The sequence below is a fragment of the Phycomyces blakesleeanus genome, assembly GCF_001638985.1.
Source record: "Phycomyces blakesleeanus NRRL 1555(-) unplaced genomic scaffold PHYBLscaffold_14, whole genome shotgun sequence".
Classification (NCBI taxonomy): Eukaryota; Fungi; Mucoromycota; class Mucoromycetes; order Mucorales; family Phycomycetaceae; genus Phycomyces; species Phycomyces blakesleeanus.
In genome coordinates, this window is record NW_017265147.1 from 449,943 (window position 1) to 474,089 (window position 24,147).

General features: G+C 34.6%; 10 protein-coding genes and 2 non-coding genes across 12 annotated transcripts; 7 read left to right on the forward strand and 5 right to left on the reverse strand.

The window, feature by feature from the left end:
* Window positions 1-17: 17 nt before the first annotated feature.
* PHYBLDRAFT_187472 (hypothetical protein) lies at window positions 18-1,588 on the forward strand (the record flags this gene model as incomplete). The annotated part of the gene is made up of 4 exons (XM_018439386.1): window positions 18-437; window positions 507-882; window positions 913-1,190; window positions 1,320-1,588. The coding sequence occupies exons 1-4, from the start codon at window positions 419-421 to the stop codon at window positions 1,586-1,588; spliced, it is 942 nt and encodes a 313-aa protein (XP_018290022.1). The 5' UTR covers window positions 18-418.
* A 257-nt stretch (window positions 1,589-1,845) lies between these two features.
* PHYBLDRAFT_169893 (hypothetical protein) lies at window positions 1,846-3,117 on the forward strand (the record flags this gene model as incomplete). Its single annotated transcript, XM_018436196.1, has 2 exons — window positions 1,846-2,090; window positions 2,778-3,117. 2 exons carry the CDS (start codon window positions 1,846-1,848, stop codon window positions 3,115-3,117), a joined length of 585 nt encoding a protein of 194 aa, XP_018290023.1.
* Window positions 3,118-5,013: 1,896 nt separating this feature from the next.
* PHYBLDRAFT_169894 (hypothetical protein) lies at window positions 5,014-5,423 on the reverse strand (the record flags this gene model as incomplete). The annotated part of the gene is made up of 2 exons (XM_018436197.1): window positions 5,014-5,131; window positions 5,233-5,423. The coding sequence occupies 2 exons, from the start codon at window positions 5,421-5,423 to the stop codon at window positions 5,014-5,016; spliced, it is 309 nt and encodes a 102-aa protein (XP_018290024.1).
* A 1,505-nt stretch (window positions 5,424-6,928) lies between these two features.
* On the reverse strand, window positions 6,929-7,000 carry PHYBLDRAFT_t168. The gene has a single exon. It is a non-coding gene; the product is annotated as a tRNA-Met (tRNA).
* Window positions 7,001-12,207: 5,207 nt separating this feature from the next.
* On the reverse strand, window positions 12,208-13,296 carry PHYBLDRAFT_146968 (hypothetical protein; the record flags this gene model as incomplete). The annotated part of the gene is made up of 5 exons (XM_018431769.1): window positions 12,208-12,366; window positions 12,437-12,601; window positions 12,669-12,722; window positions 12,791-12,919; window positions 12,982-13,296. The coding sequence occupies 5 exons, from the start codon at window positions 13,294-13,296 to the stop codon at window positions 12,208-12,210; spliced, it is 822 nt and encodes a 273-aa protein (XP_018290025.1).
* A 264-nt stretch (window positions 13,297-13,560) lies between these two features.
* Window positions 13,561-14,675, forward strand: PHYBLDRAFT_169897 (hypothetical protein; the record flags this gene model as incomplete). Its single annotated transcript, XM_018436198.1, has 5 exons — window positions 13,561-13,630; window positions 13,907-13,958; window positions 14,042-14,109; window positions 14,283-14,335; window positions 14,598-14,675. The coding sequence occupies 5 exons, from the start codon at window positions 13,561-13,563 to the stop codon at window positions 14,673-14,675; spliced, it is 321 nt and encodes a 106-aa protein (XP_018290026.1).
* Window positions 14,676-15,382: 707 nt separating this feature from the next.
* Window positions 15,383-16,959, forward strand: PHYBLDRAFT_68728 (hypothetical protein; the record flags this gene model as incomplete). Its single annotated transcript, XM_018442002.1, has 4 exons — window positions 15,383-15,417; window positions 15,440-15,503; window positions 16,268-16,320; window positions 16,755-16,959. The coding sequence occupies 4 exons, from the start codon at window positions 15,383-15,385 to the stop codon at window positions 16,957-16,959; spliced, it is 357 nt and encodes a 118-aa protein (XP_018290027.1).
* A 15-nt stretch (window positions 16,960-16,974) lies between these two features.
* Window positions 16,975-18,071, forward strand: PHYBLDRAFT_146969 (hypothetical protein; the record flags this gene model as incomplete). Its single annotated transcript, XM_018431770.1, has 2 exons — window positions 16,975-17,094; window positions 17,886-18,071. The coding sequence occupies 2 exons, from the start codon at window positions 16,975-16,977 to the stop codon at window positions 18,069-18,071; spliced, it is 306 nt and encodes a 101-aa protein (XP_018290028.1).
* A 28-nt stretch (window positions 18,072-18,099) lies between these two features.
* Window positions 18,100-18,172, forward strand: PHYBLDRAFT_t166. The gene has a single exon. It is a non-coding gene; the product is annotated as a tRNA-Lys (tRNA).
* A 2,855-nt stretch (window positions 18,173-21,027) lies between these two features.
* PHYBLDRAFT_146970 (hypothetical protein) lies at window positions 21,028-21,339 on the reverse strand (the record flags this gene model as incomplete). Its single annotated transcript, XM_018431771.1, has 1 exon — window positions 21,028-21,339. The coding sequence occupies one exon, from the start codon at window positions 21,337-21,339 to the stop codon at window positions 21,028-21,030; it is 312 nt and encodes a 103-aa protein (XP_018290029.1).
* A 673-nt stretch (window positions 21,340-22,012) lies between these two features.
* On the reverse strand, window positions 22,013-23,127 carry PHYBLDRAFT_169899 (hypothetical protein; the record flags this gene model as incomplete). The annotated part of the gene is made up of 5 exons (XM_018436199.1): window positions 22,013-22,090; window positions 22,353-22,405; window positions 22,579-22,646; window positions 22,730-22,781; window positions 23,058-23,127. 5 exons carry the CDS (start codon window positions 23,125-23,127, stop codon window positions 22,013-22,015), a joined length of 321 nt encoding a protein of 106 aa, XP_018290030.1.
* Window positions 23,128-23,391: 264 nt separating this feature from the next.
* Window positions 23,392-23,996, forward strand: PHYBLDRAFT_169900 (hypothetical protein; the record flags this gene model as incomplete). The annotated part of the gene is made up of 2 exons (XM_018436200.1): window positions 23,392-23,727; window positions 23,769-23,996. 2 exons carry the CDS (start codon window positions 23,392-23,394, stop codon window positions 23,994-23,996), a joined length of 564 nt encoding a protein of 187 aa, XP_018290031.1.
* Window positions 23,997-24,147: the final 151 nt, after the last annotated feature.

The following is a 24,147-nucleotide window of genomic DNA, read 5'->3' on the forward strand; positions in this document are numbered from 1 at the left end:
CACTGGCTCATCTCCACTGTTGTGGTGGTTGAAGTTGAAGAAGTTTTTAAGAGGAAGAATTGAAGATTTGAAATTAGGAATGAAGATTCGTGAGAACTTGTGTAGGTTTTGTTTATTGAGAAAGATTTTGTATCAAAGTTTGACCAGGTTCCTACACTGAACTACTACTGCTATTTATATTGTTTTGGATTGGGAAAATTATATGACTGGGGTCAGGTAATCGATCCTATCTGAGCCTTAATCAGAGCAACGTGATCTTGGGATAATTAATGTATGATTAATTATATAAATGTGTGTAGTCCCAATGAAGTATTAACATCGAAAATAAATGTGTTTATGAGTTATAATTATGCTTATAATAATCCACTGCTGTATCCCATATTATGGTGATATCATCATATGAAATATAATCACTATCATGCATGCTAAACCTGTGTGTTAAATAATAAAGTAATCAGTAGACACCTTTGACTGGAATAGCTGAGGCCTTATATTATTTCCTTCAGACTTATTCTCAATTACAACAGTAGTCAATACTCATTTACAACATCCACCATTGCCAACCTTATTCGCACCAATCTCACCCTCTTCGACACCTCTTTACTCACAAGTAGCTACTCAGAACGCACTTCCATTTCTCGAAAAACAATCTCGTGTTATCTTCAGCTCTACGAATAACACGACCCCACGTACCTGGCGTGTAGGGTCCTCTAAGTTTTCAGTTTTTTTCACTGTCCTACCCAAATCCTTGCCCAAGTTTGACCCTTTCTGGAGAGCTCTTCTCTCAGCTTATCCTTGCGAGATTAACATGGGCATCACTCTTGGCTCACAGTCTTCCCCTGATATATGTGAACTCCATCTATCTACCAGTGCTGACTGCGAGTGAGTGTGCTCTCAACCTTTGGTAGTCAGTGATTCGTCTTTCCCCACTCAAGCTGTTGTTTGCATTGGCACAATTGTTTGCCATGTTTTTCTAACCAAGCTTCCTTGTGTTCCTTATCATGATCTGGCTACACAACTTGTCAAATGTATGTCTGCTTTTGGCAAAGTGCGGGAGATTACCATTCATGAATCATATGGGTTTTTTGACGGTTCTGGCTATGTTGTCCTCGCCAATACACCTACTGACGATGTGCCATCAGATTCTCTGACATACCAAATTGCATACAACGATATACAAAAGATTCTTGGTAAGTGGCCTTCCATGGGCTCCCACTGCACCTACTGTAAGGAAATTAGGCACGACGTTGCAAAATGCACCAAACGCCCAGAAAAAACCTGAATGTGTTTTGGATGCAACAAGACCAGTCACTTACAAGCCAATTGTCTATACATTACCAATCCTTCCAAGACGTCCAACAAGCGCTCCTGCCACCCCAGCCACAATTCAAAGCTCGATCGCCCCATCATTGCACCCAAGCCTTTGATTCCCACTGAGCTCTCACTTGTCTATGGAGGATCAGAGGCCTTCAAGCACAACAGTTGTCAACCTGCTTTGCGTGAGTTGTCTAAGCTGTCTCCCACAAAGACCCTCTTTACTCTACCAACACCAACTGAGATGCCCATGTCCTCTGGCCCTCGTCCTTGAAGCTGTTCTGTCAACACCCCCACGCATGGCTTGGACAAAGGGATAGACAACAGAATGATAACTAATCTCATGGATAGAGATGATGCTTGGGCTCTCCAACTCCAGTCTGCCTCTTGCCACACTCATTTCTGTTTTTTCCGGCTGGCACATCCAACAGACCACAATACATCTCTCTCTCCTCCTTGCTTTACTCACCTACAAACCATAAAAGCCCTCAGCGCAGATCTCAACATTAACCAATGATTAAAATAGGCACTATGAATTGTAGGGGTCTACCCAAAGTTGGACACTCTGAATCACGCTCCTTTTTTATATGTCATTTACACTCGCAAGGAATTGATATTTTAGTCCTGCAAGAAACCTATGCCTCATCATCTATGTTTCATTCTACCTTTGACCAACAATTTCGGTCCTCTTCATTATTATGGTCTCCACACTGCGGTGTTGTATGCCTTTCCCCTCACATTATCTTCACTGACCCTCTATTTAAACCATGTGGCAGGTGTGTTGTGAATGAGTATTGATTACTGCTGAATCTGAGAGTAAGACTGAAGGATAAAATAATATCCTCAGCTATTCCAGTCAAATGGATCTCCCTTTATGATATTATCTAATACACAGATCATTATACACATAATTGATTATTTATTATTATCACCATGACATGGGATATACAAATACATATACATTATATATATAGCATCATTATATTTCATCTACATATTTCTTTTATTATACAAATACTTAATTGAGAGACTACAACTACAACTATCTAATATTATGAAACATTACCCAAGTATCTGGGTCGGAATACTAAAATATTACCAATAGCATAAATGCTCTTCTTTACCAAAACTCTTGGACTGATCTGACTGGAGAAGTATCATATCAATTGGTCTTTCCGGATCTTTCCAGAAGAACAATACTCCTGGAAGATGACTCATCATGATAAAAATTACTTAAGCACACACTGAATTACAAATTAGAAAAACATATAAATATCAGTAGATAGTTCCGTGTAGAAAGACAATCGAATTTTATCATTCTTTACTTTTCTTTTGAAATAAACAACCTACACAAGTTCTCACGAATTCTTTTGTCTATATTATATTTTGCTTTATTTTCTCCCCACAACAAGGTGTATCACGACAACTATCACACATGTGGATAATAATTTTTTGCCCTTCAGGATAGGCGTCATCTATGTGTCTACTTCCCAAACTCTACGTTATTGTTTTCTTGCCTCTTTGCTGTCCACTTCTGACTTCATCCCTCCCAATACTTCAAACTTTATTCTATTGAGCAATTTTAATCATGCAATTCACTCACACTATGCTCTCGGACGTCGTGCTCCAGCTGACTGGCTACAGTTTATAGATATCAATATGACTGACTGTATCACTCTTCGTGGCCAGCACCCACTGCCTACGTTCTACCAATCCCTGTCTTCCACTACCATTGACTACATCTTTGTGTTCTCAGACCTTCACCCTCGCACTACAGACCCACAAGTGAGCTATATTCACTAGAATTGATCTGATCATTGTCTGGTTGCAGTCAGTCTGTCCCTCCCTTCAACCAAGTCTTCTGGTAAGAGACTTTGACATGCTAACCTTTGTCTAGCACAATCACTTTTGTTCTGTACCAATCTCAACACTCTTCTCTCCACCCTCATTCCTGCCCTTCGTGCTGATCTTTCTCCTCAAGCCCAATGGGATGCGATTAAGCTTGAAGTCATTTGTTTTGTTAAATATTTCTCTTGCCACCTTCGCCCCTCTCTGAACGACCTGGAAACACGCCTACAAAAACGACAGGACCGACTCATTCACCATTTCTGCCACCAACCTGCCCAGAACTTCCAACTCCCAATTGTGGAACAATTGTTGCAGCAAGTCCAACTTGAATGGGTTGAGATTATGGCTCTTAAAACTGGAAAACACTGGTGGGAAAAGGGTGAGACTTCTGCAGGATACCTCAAACGCACTATTGTCATTCGCCAATCCTGCAAAGCCATTGCAAGCCTCTGTCACCCTGTTACAAACGACATTTGCACCACACCTGACGCCATGACTGAGGCAGCAGCAGTCTTCAATGAAGGCTTGTACACCCCTGATCCTATAAATCACTCTGCTGTGGATAAGTTGCTCTCTCATTTGCCTTCAGATCTCCATTTGCCAGAACTTGCACAGGACTATATGACTCAACCATTTGCTCTTGACACAATTTGGTTAGGCGCTGCCCACTCTCCCTGCTCTAGTAGCCCGGGCCCAGATGGTTTGCCATTCAAGATTCTCTGCCTCATTCTCGCCCATTCTGTATGTGGCGACCTCATTTCCTGGATATATAATGATGCCTTGTTGAAGGGAATCTTTCCTCCTTTTTGGCAGTCCACTTGCATCTGCTTGTTGCCAAAAAAGGCGATCTTAGTTCTCTGAAGAACTGGCGTCCCATTGTCTTGATTAATACCAATGCAAAAGTGTTTATCTGTCTTATGAATGCTCATATGATTTCTGCTGTTACCACACTTATCACCCTGTATCAACCTGGTTTTGTTCAAGGTAGATTTATAGCTGATAATGGAATGTTGACTCGTTTGTTCATGGCACAAGCCGCGAAGGATGGATCCTCAGGGATTGGCTTGCTCTTGGACCAGAAAAAGGTCTATGACCAAGTACACCCAGAGTATTTTCGTTCAGTGCTCACTCATTTCTGCTTCCCTCCTTCCATTGTTAATTCTGTCCCTTCTCTATTTTTCTTTACACAGCTACAGATTAACGTCAATGGCTTTCTCTCACGCCCTCTTACACAAGCCTGTGGCCTTCAACAAGGGGATCCTCTCTCACCAATTCTCTTCAACCTAGCTTTTAAGCCTTTGCTTTGCCATGTGATACACAATCCTCTGCTCCTCGGTGTCCTCCCTTCTGTCTCTCTCACTCTTTTCTCTTTACCTCCTGTCAAACTGCTGGCTTATGCTGATGATCTGCTGGTGTTTCTTCTGGACACGGATCACATGTCTCAACTTCACCACCATCTCAACACATATGCTGCTGCATCTAACACTCGTATAAATATGCACAAGACTCAAGCCTTCTCCCTTTCAGGATCGCCACTCCCCAACTGGAATACTTTCCTTTGTACATACAATGTCACTGATTGGCATGATCGTATGTCAGCTACCTCTCTCTGATATCTTGGTTTTCCATTATTTTTCTCTATCACTCAACGAGACTCCTACAGGACCACCCTCCTGTCAAAAATTGAGACCTTTTGCAGTATTCATGGATCACGATCTCTTTCCTTTTGTGGATGGGCAACCATGATGAACTCTCTTGTACTTTCTCAACTATGGCACGTCCTTCATATGGTTTTATTCCCTTCTGCCTTCCTTGTACAAGTTCGCTCCATCATGCATGGGTTCTTCCGTGTCAACTCTTTTCCTCCCATTGCTTTTGACACTCTCTGCTTGCTCCAACTGCAGGGTGGCCTTGGTATCTTGGATCCTGGTATACAGCAATGTGCTCTCTAACTTTGCTGGCTGAAGCCCTTTATCCATAATCCTCTACTGCCTCATGGTCTTGTTCCCCAATGGTTCTCTACTCTTCTTTGCTCCAACGTCCCTACCATTGATTCTCTTTTTCTCTTACTCTTTCTGGACTGTCATTCTCGCAACTATTGAACCCTTGATTCCCTGCTGCATCTGGTTCTGAAGGCTATAGATACTCTTCCCCAAAACTTTGACAAAGTGATGCTCAACCTTTTCAGTTGTCTTATCCTGCTGTTGTCTTCTATGATATCCAGTATGCCCTCTCACCCTCCATATCGACCTGCTTGGCATGATTTGCGAGGCCACCATCTATATCAAATCGAGTCCAATTTGGATATACTCACACCAATCACTCCCTCTTGTTCTCTACCCCATTCTGTCACACTTAATCACATCCTCAACAGAATTCGCAATCATACAATGGTCTTGCATCCCATTCTCTTTTGAGCATGCATTCCTTCTTTTGTACTGGCATTCCAATAGCCAGATCTTCCTATTCGCAACAGGTTGTCCATTGACCTTCAGCCACTTCTGTCAGCCCAACTTCTCAGTCAGACCTGGTCCTGGCTCTCCACGTGCTCCTACCATTCTGCCTGCTCTCATCCACCCTCTTCTCATCTCACAACAACTTTGCTCCTTCTGGTCTTTTGCCCTCCCTCACTGGGCTTGGAATGTCTGGTTTCTCAGGTTGCACAATAAGCTTTCGTGCTAAGCACTTCTGTACTGCATCATGTCATCCACTGTCTCTTCTCCTCTCTGCACTATTTGCCAGGTGTCTATTGAGACGCAAGAACATTTTCTTCTTGCGTGCACATTGAAATCTGCTGTGTGGACAGGCATTTGGTTGGAATTCTTTGGCACTGTCTCTCTGCCCTCTGTCCTCTCAAATGCTTTCCAATTCTTTGTCTTCCCCCCCCCATGCTTAACTCTGCAATCCCTGCTTCCTCCATCTTTGGCCTAGCTATCCTGGCTATTTGGGATCACCACTCATCTTTCCACTTTAACTCTGTTTCTTTCCTTTTCTCTGCAGTGCTCCACACTGCGCAAAAGTCAATTTCTCATCTCTGCTCTGAACTAGAGCTGGACTCTCCATAACTCCTCCACTTTTTTTTAAAAAAACCAAACAAAAACAAAAACATCATATAAGCTACAAAATCTTACAAACAAATATTTTAATTTTCTCTTTTCCTATTCAATCAGAGACCTTTAATAAAATCCTGAGCTTTTTCTTCCTGGCTCCAAAAAAAAAAAAATTTGCCCAAATGAAACAAATGAAAATAAATATGTGGCTTGCTTTTCTGATTGGGGAATTACTGCTACCAGTTACAAGTGCCAGAAAAAAATACTAGATCAACACTTGACAACCAAGCCAGATTGGGAATGACAAATACCCAACAATTAATTTGTCAGAGTTGACATTAGTAATCAAAATCAGAATTCACAAGCAATCAATAATGGTTGACTTTTAGGGTAAGACATCTTGTCATTGTGTATTAGTTTTTTATATATGTTTTAGATGTTTAAGATGGTGAATATACTTGTAGAAGATATTACTGGATAACTAGCATTTAAGACATATTAATGTAGCTATTCTTTTAGCCAGAAATCAAGTATCAATTTGTATAAATAGTCAAAAATATATTTAATAAAAAGTATCTTTATTCTTATCTAAAAACTATTCATAAACTTGACAATCCCCAGTGGTATTGATTCTGCGACTTAGTTACAAGTGCCAGAAAAGAAATACCAGATCGAGACTTGACAAATTCACAAGGTTTTGGGCGCTACAAAAAATGTAGCTGAAGGAGGTTTCGATCCTCCGACCTTTGGGTTATGGGCCCAACGCGCTTCCTCTGCGCTATTCAGCTAACTAGATGATTAGACGCAATGCGTTGTAATTTTTATTGGCCGCAGTACTATTCCCTTTTTCAATCGATTTCAACCTTTTTGATCAGTCACAAAGTCTCAAACTCCCAATTATATTTTTATATTTTAATTTTAATTTTAATTTTAATTTTAATTTATATTGTTTTTATTTCATATCCTAAAAATTTGACTTCTCATTATCTTTATTTTTATTAAAGTAGGTGTTATGTTATGACAAAATCAAATCAAATTGCTATAACAGCCAGATAAGAAAATTGAGATATGCAATGTTTGAGACATTTTAAACACTAAAAAATTGGAGAGAAATTATGACAAATTGGGCTCATTTTTTATAGTTGCCATATACATGTAACATTTAATTTTTATCAGCACAAACAAATAGATATACAGTTTTTTATATATATTTTCAATAATTAAACAAAACACTGTAGGAAATCTTGACCAGTTTTTTGAAGAAAATCTGGTGATGTCTTGCAGATTTTTTAATCTTCTACATGCTTTACTGTGTTTAGAGTGTTTTAAATCTGTTTTAGTAAGCACACACTTGTAATTTATTTCTTTTGTGATATATTAAACTCAGACAGCTGTTGTGAGTAATAAAATAAAAAACAACTATTTTTTTGTTGGCTATTGTGATCAAATCACTGCAAAAGGAGGGTGGATTTGGTCGAATTTTATTTTTTGAATTTTGGCAAAATTTGGAAAAATATTTCAAACACCATCATTTTTCAATATATTTTTTCTTGAGATGTGAATTCGCAATTTTTTCTGATTATATTAAATAAACACAGATACAAACACAAATATTTATTAATTAGGTAATAAATCGCACAATTGTCTTAAAGAATATATGTTTCAATTGACTTGGCAGAAAAATAAAAAATAAAAATAAAATATTAAATGTTAAATGTAGTATTTAATTATTTTTCTGGAAGGAAAAACTTGTTGTTACAGATGTACCTAATTTAGACTCAATAATATTTTTATTGCATCGCAAAAAATACCAATTTTTATTAGAATATAATAATGTATGATATATGACTTATTTTTAATAAGAAAGTATATCAAAAAAAATTGAAAAAAAGAGCAAGAATTGATGTCATAAAAAATATAAGAAAAAGAAAATCCAAAAAGGCCACTTACCAAAATGAGCGAGAATTGATGTCATGTTAAAAAAACGCGAAAGAGAAAAACTACGTCATGATATCAGTGATTATTAAATTGAAGCCCCATTAATAATCAGGCACACTTTTTTTAAGAAAAGATTGCTGTATCAAAATCCATTTGTAATTCTTACTAATAGGGACGGTAAGCTCAATGTAGTAAACAACATAGTGAACAAGATATATCAACTCATTATTAATGACAAAAATAAGAGACATATAAAAGATGAAAATAAAATATAGTATACACCTCTTTATTATTTTATTATTATTAATATTATTCTTACTGTTATGAATTCTACAACTAAAACCTACACTGTTATGTGTACATGTTTATCATGTACCAAAAATGCAATTGGCGGAATTTTGCAAAATGCACAGACCTTTAAGCATCATAATAATGCTGATAAGTTATTAGACATTGGCCCAAAAAATCGAGGTAAATGACATTTGAGTAGTACATGCATTACTGGATAAATTGTAATCTAATATTTTTTTTTGTTAATTATCAGTTAATACAGAAGTTGTCAAAGAAGAGACAGATGTTGAGATGGTAGATGTATCTGAAACATCAATTGATTGTGAGTATAAAATTTCTTTTTAATAAATCATAATTTAGATAGCTAATAGTCTGGTTTTACTATAGATGAAAACAATTATTCTATTGTATCAGCCAAAACTACCATACAGAGTGTACCTTTTTTGAGAGAAGACGAGATTTTTCAATTCGAAGAGTCTGATGTTGAGACAACATCATTGGCTTCTGACAATGACAATTCTGATTCAAGCGATGAGTCTGAAGATGAGAGTGAAGTTGAGGTTGCTGGTGTTGAAGATTTTGAAGACATAGTTGCTTCCGGTATGCATACATTTAAAAAAGAAATATATATAAATTGTGTTACAAATAATTAACAGAAATACTTGCCTTTGTAGTTGCTTCTTTGAAAATTCATGAAATGTCTCAAACAAGCCAATTCATGGCTCTATTTGGCGTTATCTTTCAGGCATTTTACTTGGTTCAAGCAGGTGGAACTGCTATGTTGAAATTCTTCCACCATCTTCTTGTTGCCTTTGATAAGGATACCGATCTCCCACTCACCATTGATGCATTAAAGACTATGACCGGCTTCAATTTCATGACAAAAAGCATCATCAAATACACCGTCTGCAACAAGTGCTTTGCAATTTACCTACCAGGAAATCACCAACCAAATTGCACATTCAAAAAATACATAACCACACCACTAACATACTGCAGAAATTCTCTTTTCTCTGACACCGAAGCTGATCGCCCTGTCCCTCTCATAGTTTTCCCATACAACTTGCTCAAGAATGCATTGGCACAGCATTTCACCAAACCTGGGTTTGAGCATCAAATCGTTCAATGGAGATCAAGGGAAACCGTAAACAGTACCTTGTTGGACGTCTATGATGGTGCAATGTGGTCTGAGCTCCTTGATGAAGATGACGAGCCTTTTGTGAATCACAACCATTCTTTGATATTGGCATTGAATGTGGATTGGTTTCAACTGTTCGAGGGTTGTACACATGCAAGTGGGACCTTGTACCTGTCAATAAACAACCTGCCTAGGGAAGAAAGAATGAAGCCAGAAAACATTATCCTTGTTGATGTCATGCCTGGTCCAAAGGAAGCAAAGATCGACCAGATGAACAACTTCTTCAAACCTCTGGTAGACGGGCTGGTAGAGTTATACAGTGGCATAACTATGAAAACTCCAGAGTTCCCCAATGATACTAGTATCCGTGCTGCTCTTATGTGTGTTGCTTGCAACATACCTGCTGCAAGAAAGACTGCTGGATTTACAGGATTTGCAAGTACAAACGCCTGTCACATATGCAAGCGTCATTTCACTGTTGTTGCTGGAACAAGTAAGATCAATTATTCTGGATTTGATCATGAGAACTAGGTCTCCCAAACAAAAGAGGAAAATGCAACAAAAGCTGAGATGTGGTTCTGCGCAGAATCTGATGCAGAGAGAGCTGTTTTGGAGAAGCAGAATGGCACCCGTTTTTCTGAGTTGCATTGCCTACACTACTTTGATCCCGTCCAATGCACAATTGTTGATCCCATGCACAATTTGTTTCTTGGGACAGCAAAGTGTATGATCAGTGTTTGGAAAGACCTGAGGTATCTCCCAACTGCTGTTCTTGTCCGTATGCAACGTCTTGCCAATGGTATTCTTGTTCCTCCTGGGTATGCTGTTTTATCAACAAAGATTGAATCTGGTTTCCCATATATGAAGGCAGACGAGTGGCAATTGTGATGTCTGATTTATTTGTTGGTGGTACTAAAAGACGCATTGCTTGAAGACGACTACAAAAACTGGACTCTCTTTGTAAAAGCATGCCAAAAGTTGACCAGTCCTTCAGTCACATATTCAGAAATTGACAGCACACACCAGCTCCTTGGAGAATTCGGAAAAGAGTGTGAGACTCTTTATGGAGAGGGCAGCATCACGCCAAATATGCACTTGCATATGCAGTTGTGTGAGTTGATGCTTAACTTTGGTCCGGTGTATGCATTCTGGTTGTATAGCTTCGAGAGATACAATGGCAAGTTGAAGAACATCAAGACAAAACGTCGCAATGGTCTTGAGGTCACCTTCATGAGAGTCTTCCTGGAGAAAGCATTCATTGGTAACTTTCTTCGAGCGTATTCTATCAATCTTTCATCACCACTGATAGAGTTCCTTAAGGGGGTTGTCCAAGTAAAATCAAATTCCAACAGCTCTTCTCCCTTGAATTTAGATGATGGCCACCCTCCTGCGTTGCCATTTAGCTTAGCAATGTTCCAGCAAGCTGCTACCAATCCATGGTACAATGTCACCGGAAGTGAGGCCTTGTCCCCGACCACATTACCAATCAAGTTGCAGCCTTTGACTATGATGAAGGATGATCACTATCAGTGGTTATTTGAATTCTATGTCAAGGCTTACCGGAGTACAAGTGTTTCCTTCTGTGTGGTAAGGAGAATCCCAATTGGTGAGGATGTATTTGTGAACAATCGGATTCAAAAGGTGAAGAAGATTTCGTTGCTGGGGCAAGAGTACTGCAGTGGTGAAAAGAAGAAGTGCAGATCTTTTGCGAGGGTATTGTTTCTTGAGAGAACAAATGACAATGTATCTGAATTCCCTGGTCAAATAGAGTATTTATTTACTCATACCATCAAGATCAGTAGAGTCAAAAGAGTGTCAACATTTGCATTCATTAAATGGTTTCCCACCTACCATTCAAGTAGTCATCAGCTATTAGCTGATCAAGGTCTGCAGTTGTGGGACAAGGGATTTATGGAAGAGGATGCTTCATACATTGTGTTGACTACGCATAAAATGCAGAGTGGGACGCAAAAGCACCTGGTTATCCCACTGCCTAGAAAAGTAGTCACATAAAAACAAATAAAAATAGCAACTATTTAGGTTACCAGTATAAATAATTATAATATGAGTTTTTTTGACTGTAAAAAGATTTAGCTTTATTTATCTTTGTATTCTTATTTAGTTTTAACATTACTTCTTTATTAAGTATTTAAAAGAGCAATAGTAAATTATATTACCAGTTTTTTTTAACTATTAACGAATAGTAAAAACCATTATTTATTTCTCTTGCTTTTATCAATAATATAAAAGACAAAAAAACTTGTATATTTAATACCCGACATTTACTATTTTCTTAGCCTTTATTACATATTCTTGCTAATATCAGTATTATAATTTCCAATAAAAAAAACGAGGATAAAACAATCAGGGCTATATAATTAAATAATTGCTTTGTATATATATTTTTTTTATTAATTGGCTTTAAAATAAAATAAAATAAAATAAAATAATAATTTATTATTTTGATTTTTGATTTTGTCTTTTTCTTTTTTCTTTTATTTATATATTAATTGCTTCTCATCTTGACAATACCGTCCGATTATATTTTACCACTTCACCCCACATCATTCAACACAATCAATAAAAATCATTAAAGTAATATATGCACTTTGTAAACAAAATAACAATTTATTGTTGGTGTGTGTGAATCCAAGCAGCAACACGTGCCTTTTTCTCATTTGATAACTTGGTGTTTCTCAAAATAATTGGATAGACAGAATTGCCAATGACGTCTGGTCCCTTGTTAGCAAGTCTCTGTTTCTTCAAAACAGTAAAGTATTCATCCACCTGCATTATAATATAAATACTTTTGAGTTAGAAGTATTAAAAAAAATAACTTTTATCATGAGAGCCTTACCAAGGGATGTCTATTTCTAGGAGTATATCTAGTTTTATTTCTCTCCTCATCTGACTCAATATCAGATAACATGTCATAGTCCAGAAGATCAACGACAGTCTCATCAAACTTAGACTCAAGGTTTGTCTTGTCAGCTAAGTGAATTGCCTTGTAGTCTGCAAGAATCTGAAAAAAAAAGTTAAAATAGTTTACACAAAAACTGTTGACTATACTTATGTTTCTCTTTCTGGACCAGTGTCAAGAAATCCGATTTTGTCAAGCTATCTTTTCTGGCAAAGCTTTTGCCCTTTGAAGCATATATGAAATATGTCTTTGGGTTTTCTCTTCCACAACTGCAGACGAAACAGACTTTACTTCAGCTTGCTGATGTGTGTAGCTCTGCACTATATCAGCAATGGGACAGTTGGATGTTGAGAAGGCGCCCTCATTGACCATCAATAGCATTGTTGCCAGAACTGCTCGTGTTTGAGAATGGATCAATCTCTGCAAAATATAATGTAAGTAACTTTGCAATATTCTATTACTAGTATATATCCTACTAAAACCATTGGAAGGTGGTACTTTATATATTCTCCTGTAGTAAGAGCCTGACCAATGGGACTATGGTTCGAATTGTTATTCTGACTATTGGTTGCTCCCATGTTGTGGTAGACCTTCTCCAGAAGTGAATGAGATTCATTCAGTCGGGTGCTCATGGTGAACAAAATGGACAGGACAGTACCATCTAGTTCTGCACTAACTGTCAAGCTGGGAAGAATTTCCCGTTGTCTTGTGCTTGCTGCTGTCCCAGCGGTTTGTTGAACAGACTTTTTTGTAGTCGTCTTTTTCGTTTTTTTGGATTGCTGCGTATTAGAAGACATGAATTGAGATATTTAAGGCTAATGAAAGAAATGGAAACAATGTGAATACTTTAATAATTAGAGTCGGGTTTCTTTAAAATAATAAAATAAATCAAAACATACGTAAAGGTGGAAAGTAAGGCACCAAAAGATTATTTTTCTGATGATGCTCTTTATAGCATTTTGCTCTCTATATTATACTTTTCTTTATAAGCCGACTTGGAAAGGCATTTGTAATAGCTTACATCCATTACAAAGATGTGAGAGATTATGGTTTAGTACATAATGTCTTGTCTCAATTGGGATGGGTTGAATGACTTTCAATTTGCTCCATTGATTCTATCAGTTTCTCAGGGTCAACGGTCATAAAATTATAATTTTGAATTTCCCTCGTTTTTTTTTTTAATTTTTTCTTTCTTCTTCTTTACTTCTTTCTTAATGTCTAACATGGTAAGCATCAACTCACATCAAAGTTTCAAGACCTAATAATCTTGTTGTTTTTATTCTAGCATGATACTCTATGCTTTAAAACACCAAGTCCTTCTTAACTGCCTCAAAAATAACAATAAAAAGATAATAAAAATATACTTGAATATTTATTCACGATTTATGTATTAATTATTCTGTTTAGATTTTTCTGGCCCATTAACAAAGACATATACCTTGGGAGGGTTTACAAAATGGTATGTTGTATAAATATTAATGTACACCTTCAAGATACAACTTGTATCTATTATTTTTCTTATGTATACCATACACTCTATAGTCACTGGTCTTTATCTTGGTCCTCTTTTTTTGATTATATACCAATTCTTATTCTCTACAGACAGACAAGTAAGTAAATAATCATTCTACTTCTTTGTATGTAATTCTAATGAAAAGAAATTATTTTATAGATAATATCTCCATTTCTCGCATGCTGCTTCTTCTATTGTATTAAATAATTGGTAAGCAAAAAATAGTCTGATACTCTTTATTTCATTCTAATAAAAGATTATATTTTATAGACAATGTTATTGTATTTTGTGTTTGTCAACTCTTCTGTTTTCTGAACTGTCTGGTAAGCAAACCATAGTCTTATTTACTTTGTATCATATTAACAAAAGTTATTATTTTTATAGACAATATTACTATAATTGAGACATTTAACTAAAACGTTGATATATCTATCTTTATGTTAAAGACATCTATCTGTTCTCATATTTAACTTTATTGTAAGTACATTCATATTTTTTAAATAATCTGTCGCTCTCAAATAAATATATCTAGAACATTCTTTCTAATCCACCCTATAATTATTTTTTATAAAAGTAAACAAACAGGCCAAGAAGGCGTGCCGCAGCAAGCAATGGAATACAGTAGGGGTCGATTGCACCAGGGGTGGACCAATGGATGTTTGAAAGGAATAATATAATATGCACTAAAATAAATGACAGCATCGAGTGTGATGTTTCTACCCAATTGCAACAGAAGACAATCAGTGATGTAGACAAATAGAAATAGCTAGAAACAATAAGAAAGTTTTTTCAAACCAATAAAAACCTTTAAAATGACCCATAAACCTCTAAATGTTGACTAAATGTTGACTAAATCTCTTCTTTAACAACCCATATATAGTAATAAAAAGATGTTGAATGTTATGTGCTGTATTTAAAAAAACCCCAAAACCAATATAAAATGAAAAATCTGCGGTCTAATAAAAGTGTGTCTATATTTTCACAACTAAAATATATCACATAAAAGTATATCACACTTTTTCTTTTTGCATTCCTAAAATTCAGTATACTAATTGTATTCATTTAGCTGACGAACTTTAAAAAATTGGCATCATAAATTCTGATCGAATTCATGCTGAATTTTATTCATTCAGACAGTATTTGGTCAAGATTTAGTATACTGAATTGGCACTCCTTTTGCAGTGTTGTGTGTAGAAGATGTACAAGAAAAGATAATTATATATAAGAAGAGGAATTGAAAAGAGGAATTGAGGGTTTGGGTTTGATATCAGATAAATTAAGATGATAAAATAGTCTCTTTGTTACCAAATAGACCAGTTAAAGAAATAAAAAGGGAAACTAACACTAAGATAAGAGTGTAAATAATTTGAATGATTACAGAAATAGTTAAACTAAAAAAAGTGAAGTAAATAATACTAATTCTAAAGAGTTAACTATGAGAAAGAAATGTTTAATAGAGTAAAGGATTTAGATAAAGGGAAATTTACTATGGTAAATTTACTAACAGATAAATAATAGAAGAAATTGAGACAAAATAATAAAATAAAAGGGGATGCTCAATCTTCTATGAAGACTTGACAGAAAAATAAAATAAAACTGAAGAAATTTCACAAGAGAGATCAGAGATAATAGACAGCATCTTGAAGAAAACTTGTATCAAAAAAAATTGACTGTTGTTTATTGATTGATTTTAGAGAGATATTTATATCATTTTATGGATAAAATATATAACAAAAATAGGCTAGATAAAACTCGATAAGATAATTGTAAATAAAAATATAAAGAAAAATAACTATATAAATATTTTGTCATAAAAAAAAATAGATGAAGTTATAATATATAACTACAAGAAAAAAAAATATTGGAAAGAAGTACGTTATAAATAAAGGGAAAACTATTCAGTTAACAATTTTAGTAAAGTAGTGTTTGAGAGGAAGTGTCACATTTAGTGCGCAGGAATAAAATAAAAAGAAAAGGAAGAAAACAATTTTGAGAAAAATTAAGGGGAAAGATTTTAATTTTCTGAAAATCGGTTTTTGGAAAAAGACAATTTTGTGAAAATAGAAGAAAGAAATTAAAATTTTGAAGAAAATTAAAAAGGGGTTTTCAAAAGAAAGTCTGAACTTAGTAGAATTTGGTTTTTAGACTGAGGCCAACAAGATTATTACACTACATATCAAAAGCTGACGCGTGATGTGTTAGGTTTGTTGTAGATTGTAACGGATTACTTGGTAAATAAAATACAATGATAATAGAATAGAACAGAAGATGGATACAGCGAAAGACGGCAAACAGCAATAGTTGACAGGTAAGAAAAGAGAGAATAACCAATAAAATTGTTGTTAAAATTGAGAGAGAGAGAAAGGTATATGAAAAGAGAATGACAAAACAGAAAAGTAATAACTGATGAGGAGACCAAAACCAACAAACAACCTTTCTAAAAGCAAGGAACCAATATGTTATATCGCAAGATGGTATAGACTACAAAGAGAAGAAAACAAGAAAAAGATACTGAAACTGAATTAAATGATTTATTGAGTTAAGTTTGCTTCTCTTCTTATAGTTGACAAGATTTTAAGTTGATAATAGAAGTTCGGAAAAATAAAGATAGTAAAAATAGAATGATGAATAATCAATACGGCAAAGATAAAATATATGAATAAAAATACGGTAAAAAAATATAATAATAAAGGTACTGATGTTGTGCAGAGATGTCAGCAAGATGAATTATTTGCATTGTAGAAGAAGAATGTTACTAGCATGGGGAACCATGATTTTGAATGAGTACAATGTAGACAAATATGTTAACAAGAGAAAAGGAAAAAATATTGTGTGTAGAAAGAACAGGGAATGGAAACAAGATTTTTCCTGTGCGTGGAAAAATTCTCCTCTTACCACCAAGGGCATAGTATCACATCAACATACCGTTGATGTCAGCCTCTCATAACTGGGATGATACGTCATGACAAACTGTCGGACAAACCTACCAAGCAGACTGACCTTCTGGTACCAGACACCACAACATAGACAAAAGCCGGACATGCCTACAACACATGTGACAAAACTGACACTTGATGTGTTTGTTTGTTGTGGATTGTAACAGTATTACTTGGCAAATAAATGTAATGTGAATTATGAAATACAAGAAGAAGAATACAATAAAAATGGAAAAGAATGAGTAATTTGATAGGTAAGAATTGGTGACAGACAGGTAGAAAAAATAGGGAGAAGATAAAAATAGAAATTGTGACAATGACAAAGTTTGAGAAAGATAGAAAATAGAAAACAGAGAAACGAAATATATCAAAATCAACAGACAACACTTCAAAGAACAAGGATACTGTATATGAATGAATAATAATGATAATAATGGACAAAAATAAATAAGATCAAGGATAGAATGATGATTTTATTGATTGAAAAAGTTGTTCCTTTTATAAACAAAAATGTTTAGTTAAAATAATTTTTTGAGGAAAAGAAAAGAAAGTCAAGTGAAAATTTTTACTATATGTAACTGATGTTGATAGTAGGAGTAGAATAGAAAATTATAGAAAGTGTAAAATAAAAGTATAGTAAAAATATAATAATTGAATAAAGATAAAGTAAAAATATAGTGAGGTAGAATAGAAGTAAAGTAATAATATAATAATGATGTAGTAAAGTAAAGTAAAAAAAATATAATAATAATATAATAATGGAATCTAATAAAATGTAATAAAAAATAGTGTAAATAAATGTCGTTGATAAAGAAGTGTATGAAATTAAGGGAAAAAGATATAATATTTAGTGGGTGACAGGTGTTTCTGAGGTGACAATGTAGGTGAGTATTCTAATTTTAAGGAACGGGATTATATTGGGGGAGTTTGGGTATAGGGGTATTGGGAGCAAGATTTCCCAAGAAACCTGGGGGGACCACTCTTGTCCATCGAGACATGTCACTTGGTCGACTCACCATTGACGTCAACGCCCACAAGTCTGGTACCGCCTGCCACAGCTCACTGCCAGACCAAACCACTGAAGGAATCCACTGTCTGGTATCCATTACCAAAAACACACTAATATATAACACACGTGACAAAGTAAATAAGCCCGGCTAGCTCAATCGGTAGAGCGTGAGACTCTTAATCTCAAGGTTGGGGGTTCGACCCCCCCGTTGGGCTTGAACTTTACATGCTGTCTCAGATTTATATGAGATTGTGTTACTATGTTTTTGTTATCAAATTTGTAGAAAATGACTGGATTTATGTCATGTCTCAATCTGGTATTTCTTTTCTGTCACTTGTAACTTCGCAGAATCAATTGTCAGAGTTGACATTGGTGAACAAAATTGGTAGTTATAAATAACTAGTAAGAGTTGACTTTTTAGAATAAAAGATCTTGACTTTGCCGATTAGTCTTTCATATATGTTTTAGATGTTTAAGATGGTGAATATACTTGTAGAAGATATTACTGGACAACAGGCATCTAAGACATATTATCGTAGCTATTCTTTTAGCCAGAAATCAATTATTATTTTGTATAAATAGTCAAGAAATATATTTAATAAAAAGCATCTTTATTCTTATCTAAAAACTATTTATAAACTTGACGATCCCCAGTGGTATTGATTCTGCGACTTAGTTACAAGTGCCAGAAAAGAAATACCAGATTGAGACTTGACACAATACTACTGGGGATTGTTAAGTTTTTAAGAATAGGTTTTAGATAAGAATAACACTGTAAGAAAAAAATTATTATGTTTTTTAAGAAAATCTGGCAAACCTGGCAACTTTTTTAATTTCCTACAAGCTTTACCATGTTTAGGTTATTTGCAGCTTAATTAGGCATATGAATACAGATATTGAAATAAAAGTTTATAACAGAAGACTCTTAAATACTATGGGAAAAAGGTAGACTTTTTCGAATTTGTAACTTCATTTCTAGTCTATAATAATCAAAAAATCACTAAAAATCTAAGTTCAAACAAGAAAATCTCTGTTCTTTGAATTGGTTATAAAAAGCAAGTGAACTACTGAAATTTAGATCTCAGAAGAGACAAATATCTATTTTAACTATAGATATTACATTTATGGTAAGTATATAGAGCAATTGAGAAATATTTGATGTCAGACATAAAAAGGAAGAAAATATCTAAGCTTTTGTTACTTGAATAAAATTTGTAAAGACAATTCAAAGGCATACTAAAAAAAATAAAATGATGAACCATATGTTATTATTGTAAAATTACTATATTGATATTTCATATCAAGAACTAACCAATACATTTGTAGAAAATATATGACGCTAATAATGACTTGTGAATTTTTCTTTTACTTTTCCCTTTCTTCAAAACAAACCCTTACATCTGGTTTTATTATTATTATTATGAATAATACAGGTATAAAAATCATCTAGTTACTTAAAGATATGCAAGAGATGCTTCATATTTTGCAGAAAATCCAAGAAGCACTACAAAAGAAACAAGTGATTCTATAACAGGAGATTACCAAACTATATAATGTCACAAATGGACGCACATGTGAGGGGCCAATCTCAGACTGTGATGTTGTTATGTATGAGGTAAAAATAAGATATAAAATAAAACGAGTGCAGACGAGAGTACGGTGAGACTTTGTTTTATTAGAAGAAGTGCAAGAATCAGAAAAGAGATGCTGTTCTATTGCTATTAGTATTGTGCGTTTATATAGACATTGTATTTAGCTTGGTGATGATATGATGATATCATGTAATGTCTGTTTCTCTACCATTATCTTCTATGATTTAGTTCTTATGTTTTTAGTGTTATTGACTAGAGTCTTAGTATTTGTCTTAGTATGTTCTTTACGTAATTTCCTTGTATAAGGGAAGGTATATCTTTTAGTATCGTTACTAGTTGTCGGTAACTCAATGTACGTATTTATTGAGTGTCTGTACTTTTAATTTAAATCTACGATTATGTTGGATACAACAGATGTAAGAAATAATAAAACAAAAAAAGACATGTAAACTAATATAAAGCAATACAGGCTCTTGCTGTCCTAATTCCAGAAACATTGTCTGTATTAAAACTATAACTTTAAAACATAACTTTAGGATGATGAGTCAGGATCTTAAGGCTTAACTTAACATGAAAAAAACAAAGCAATTATTAACCCTTGCACATGTTTTATATGTGATAAAATGACTGGAAATCTTTCTATATAAGCTTTAGAAGCAAATCTAGATAGGATGTCTATCTCTCAAAATGAGAAGAACTTGATGTATGCCAAACATATATGCTCACTCAAATGAAGTGATGTTGACCTTACCAGATGTCACAAAAGCTAGACATCTCTTCCGAAAGTCAGTCATACATAGAAAAACCATGTGAAGCAACAATCTTCCAGTAAGTTTATGTTTGATAAGTTCAATGAATTATGTATTAAATATGAAGATATGAAATAATCTGAATGATATTTAGCCAATGATATTTAGAAAAGACTTTTATTATTATAACAACCAATAAAAACATTTTTAAATACTGTTGTGGTAGTTGAAGTTGAAGAAGTTTTTAAGAGGAAGAATTGAAGATTTGAGATTAGAAATAAAGATTTGTAAGAACTTGTGTAGGTTTTGTTTATTGAGAAAAGATTTTGTATCAAAGTTTGATGAGGTTCCTACACTAAACTACTACTGCTATTTATATTATTTTGGATTGGGAAAATTATATGACTGGGGTCAGGTAATGGATTCTATCTGAGTCTTAATCAGAGCAACGTGATCTTGAGATAATTAATGCATAATTAATTATATAAATGTGTGTAGTCCCAATGAAGTATTAACATCGAAAGTAAATGTGTTTATGAGTTATAATTATGCTTATAATAATCCACTGAAGTATCTCATATTATGGTGATATCATCATATGAAATATAATCACTATCATGCATGCTAAACCTGTGTGTTAAATAATAAAGTAATCGGTAGACACCTTTGACTGAAATAGCTGAGGCTTTATATTATTTCCTTCAGACTTATTCTCAATTACAGTAGTAGTCAATACTCATTTACAACAGGGACCAAACCGAGACAAAGAGCCAAAGCCTTGCTGATGATGGACACACTGGCACCCAAGTCAAAGATTGCCGGGATAAGCTGACCATTGATGGTGATAGGAGCTCTCAGGGGTTGACTGGACGCAAAGTCTTTATAGTTGTAATGATAGTTGTAAACTGTGTCGTCACTGTCATACCCATCGAGCTCGCTATCGGAATCCAGATTTGCTGCATCAGTCTCCAGGAACTGCGTTTCCCAATCGTCCAAATAGAAAGACTCGCTGTCCGACGACTCCTCTTGATGCTGGACCATGTTCACCCCAGGGGCAATGACCTTCCGCTTCCGACCGGATAGAAAAAGCAACCCATCCTTGACGTCCTTGGACACACACTTGTCCAAGAGGAGCCAATTGGCCAGAGAAAGACCAGCGTCCACACTCTTCAGTCTCTCTCAGACATCTTTGCCACTGCAAAAGGAGTGCCAATTCAGTATACTAAATCTTGACCAAATACTGTCTGAATGAATAAAATTCAGCATGAATTCGATCAGAATTTATGATGCCAATTTTTTAAAGTTCGTCAGCTAAATGAATACAATTAGTATACTGAATTTTAGGAATGCAAAAAGAAAAAGTGTGATATACTTTTATGTGATATATTTTAGTTGTGAAAATATAGACACACTTTTATTAGACCGCAGATTTTTCATTTTATATTGGTTTTGGGGTTTTTTTAAATACAGCACATAACATTCAACATCTTTTTATTACTATATATGGGTTGTTAAAGAAGAGATTTAGTCAACATTTAGTCAACATTTAGAGGTTTATGGGTCATTTTAAAGGTTTTTATTGGTTTGAAAAAACTTTCTTATTGTTTCTAGCTATTTCTATTTGTCTACATCACTGATTGTCTTCTGTTGCAATTGGGTAGAAACATCACACTCGATGCTGTCATTTATTTTAGTGCATATTATATTATTCCTTTCAAACATCCATTGGTCCACCCCTGGTGCAATCGACCCCTACTGTATTCCATTGCTTGCTGCGGCACGCCTTCTTGGCCTGTTTGTTTACTTTTATAAAAAATAATTATAGGGTGGATTAGAAAGAATGTTCTAGATATATTTATTTGAGAGCGACAGATTATTTAAAAAATATGAATGTACTTACAATAAAGTTAAACATGAGAACAGATAGATGTCTTTAACATAAAGATAGATATATCAACGTTTTAGTTAAATGTCTCAATTATAGTAATATTGTCTATAAAAATAATAACTTTTGTTAATATGATACAAAGTAAATAAGACTATGGTTTGCTTACCAGACAGTTCAGAAAACAGAAGAGTTGACAAACACAAAATACAATAACATTGTCTATAAAATATAATCTTTTATTAGAATGAAATAAAGAGTATCAGACTATTTTTTGCTTACCAATTATTTAATACAATAGAAGAAGCAGCATGCGAGAAATGGAGATATTATCTATAAAATAATTTCTTTTCATTAGAATTACATACAAAGAAGTAGAATGATTATTTACTTACTTGTCTGTCTGTAGAGAATAAGAATTGGTATATAATCAAAAAAAGAGGACCAAGATAAAGACCAGTGACTATAGAGTGTATGGTATACATAAGAAAAATAATAGATACAAGTTGTATCTTGAAGGTGTACATTAATATTTATACAACATACCATTTTGTAAACCCTCCCAAGGTATATGTCTTTGTTAATGGGCCAGAAAAATCTAAACAGAATAATTAATACATAAATCGTGAATAAATATTCAAGTATATTTTTATTATCTTTTTATTGTTATTTTTGAGGCAGTTAAGAAGGACTTGGTGTTTTAAAGCATAGAGTATCATGCTAGAATAAAAACAACAAGATTATTAGGTCTTGAAACTTTGATGTGAGTTGATGCTTACCATGTTAGACATTAAGAAAGAAGTAAAGAAGAAGAAAGAAAAAATTAAAAAAAAAAACGAGGGAAATTCAAAATTATAATTTTATGACCGTTGACCCTGAGAAACTGATAGAATCAATGGAGCAAATTGAAAGTCATTCAACCCATCCCAATTGAGACAAGACATTATGTACTAAACCATAATCTCTCACATCTTTGTAATGGATGTAAGCTATTACAAATGCCTTTCCAAGTCGGCTTATAAAGAAAAGTATAATATAGAGAGCAAAATGCTATAAAGAGCATCATCAGAAAAATAATCTTTTGGTGCCTTACTTTCCACCTTTACGTATGTTTTGATTTATTTTATTATTTTAAAGAAACCCGACTCTAATTATTAAAGTATTCACATTGTTTCCATTTCTTTCATTAGCCTTAAATATCTCAATTCATGTCTTCTAATACGCAGCAATCCAAAAAAACGAAAAAGACGACTACAAAAAAGTCTGTTCAACAAACCGCTGGGACAGCAGCAAGCACAAGACAACGGGAAATTCTTCCCAGCTTGACAGTTAGTGCAGAACTAGATGGTACTGTCCTGTCCATTTTGTTCACCATGAGCACCCGACTGAATGAATCTCATTCACTTCTGGAGAAGGTCTACCACAACATGGGAGCAACCAATAGTCAGAATAACAATTCGAACCATAGTCCCATTGGTCAGGCTCTTACTACAGGAGAATATATAAAGTACCACCTTCCAATGGTTTTAGTAGGATATATACTAGTAATAGAATATTGCAAAGTTACTTACATTATATTTTGCAGAGATTGATCCATTCTCAAACACGAGCAGTTCTGGCAACAATGCTATTGATGGTCAATGAGGGCGCCTTCTCAACATCCAACTGTCCCATTGCTGATATAGTGCAGAGCTACACACATCAGCAAGCTGAAGTAAAGTCTGTTTCGTCTGCAGTTGTGGAAGAGAAAACCCAAAGACATATTTCATATATGCTTCAAAGGGCAAAAGCTTTGCCAGAAAAGATAGCTTGACAAAATCGGATTTCTTGACACTGGTCCAGAAAGAGAAACATAAGTATAGTCAACAGTTTTTGTGTAAACTATTTTAACTTTTTTTTTCAGATTCTTGCAGACTACAAGGCAATTCACTTAGCTGACAAGACAAACCTTGAGTCTAAGTTTG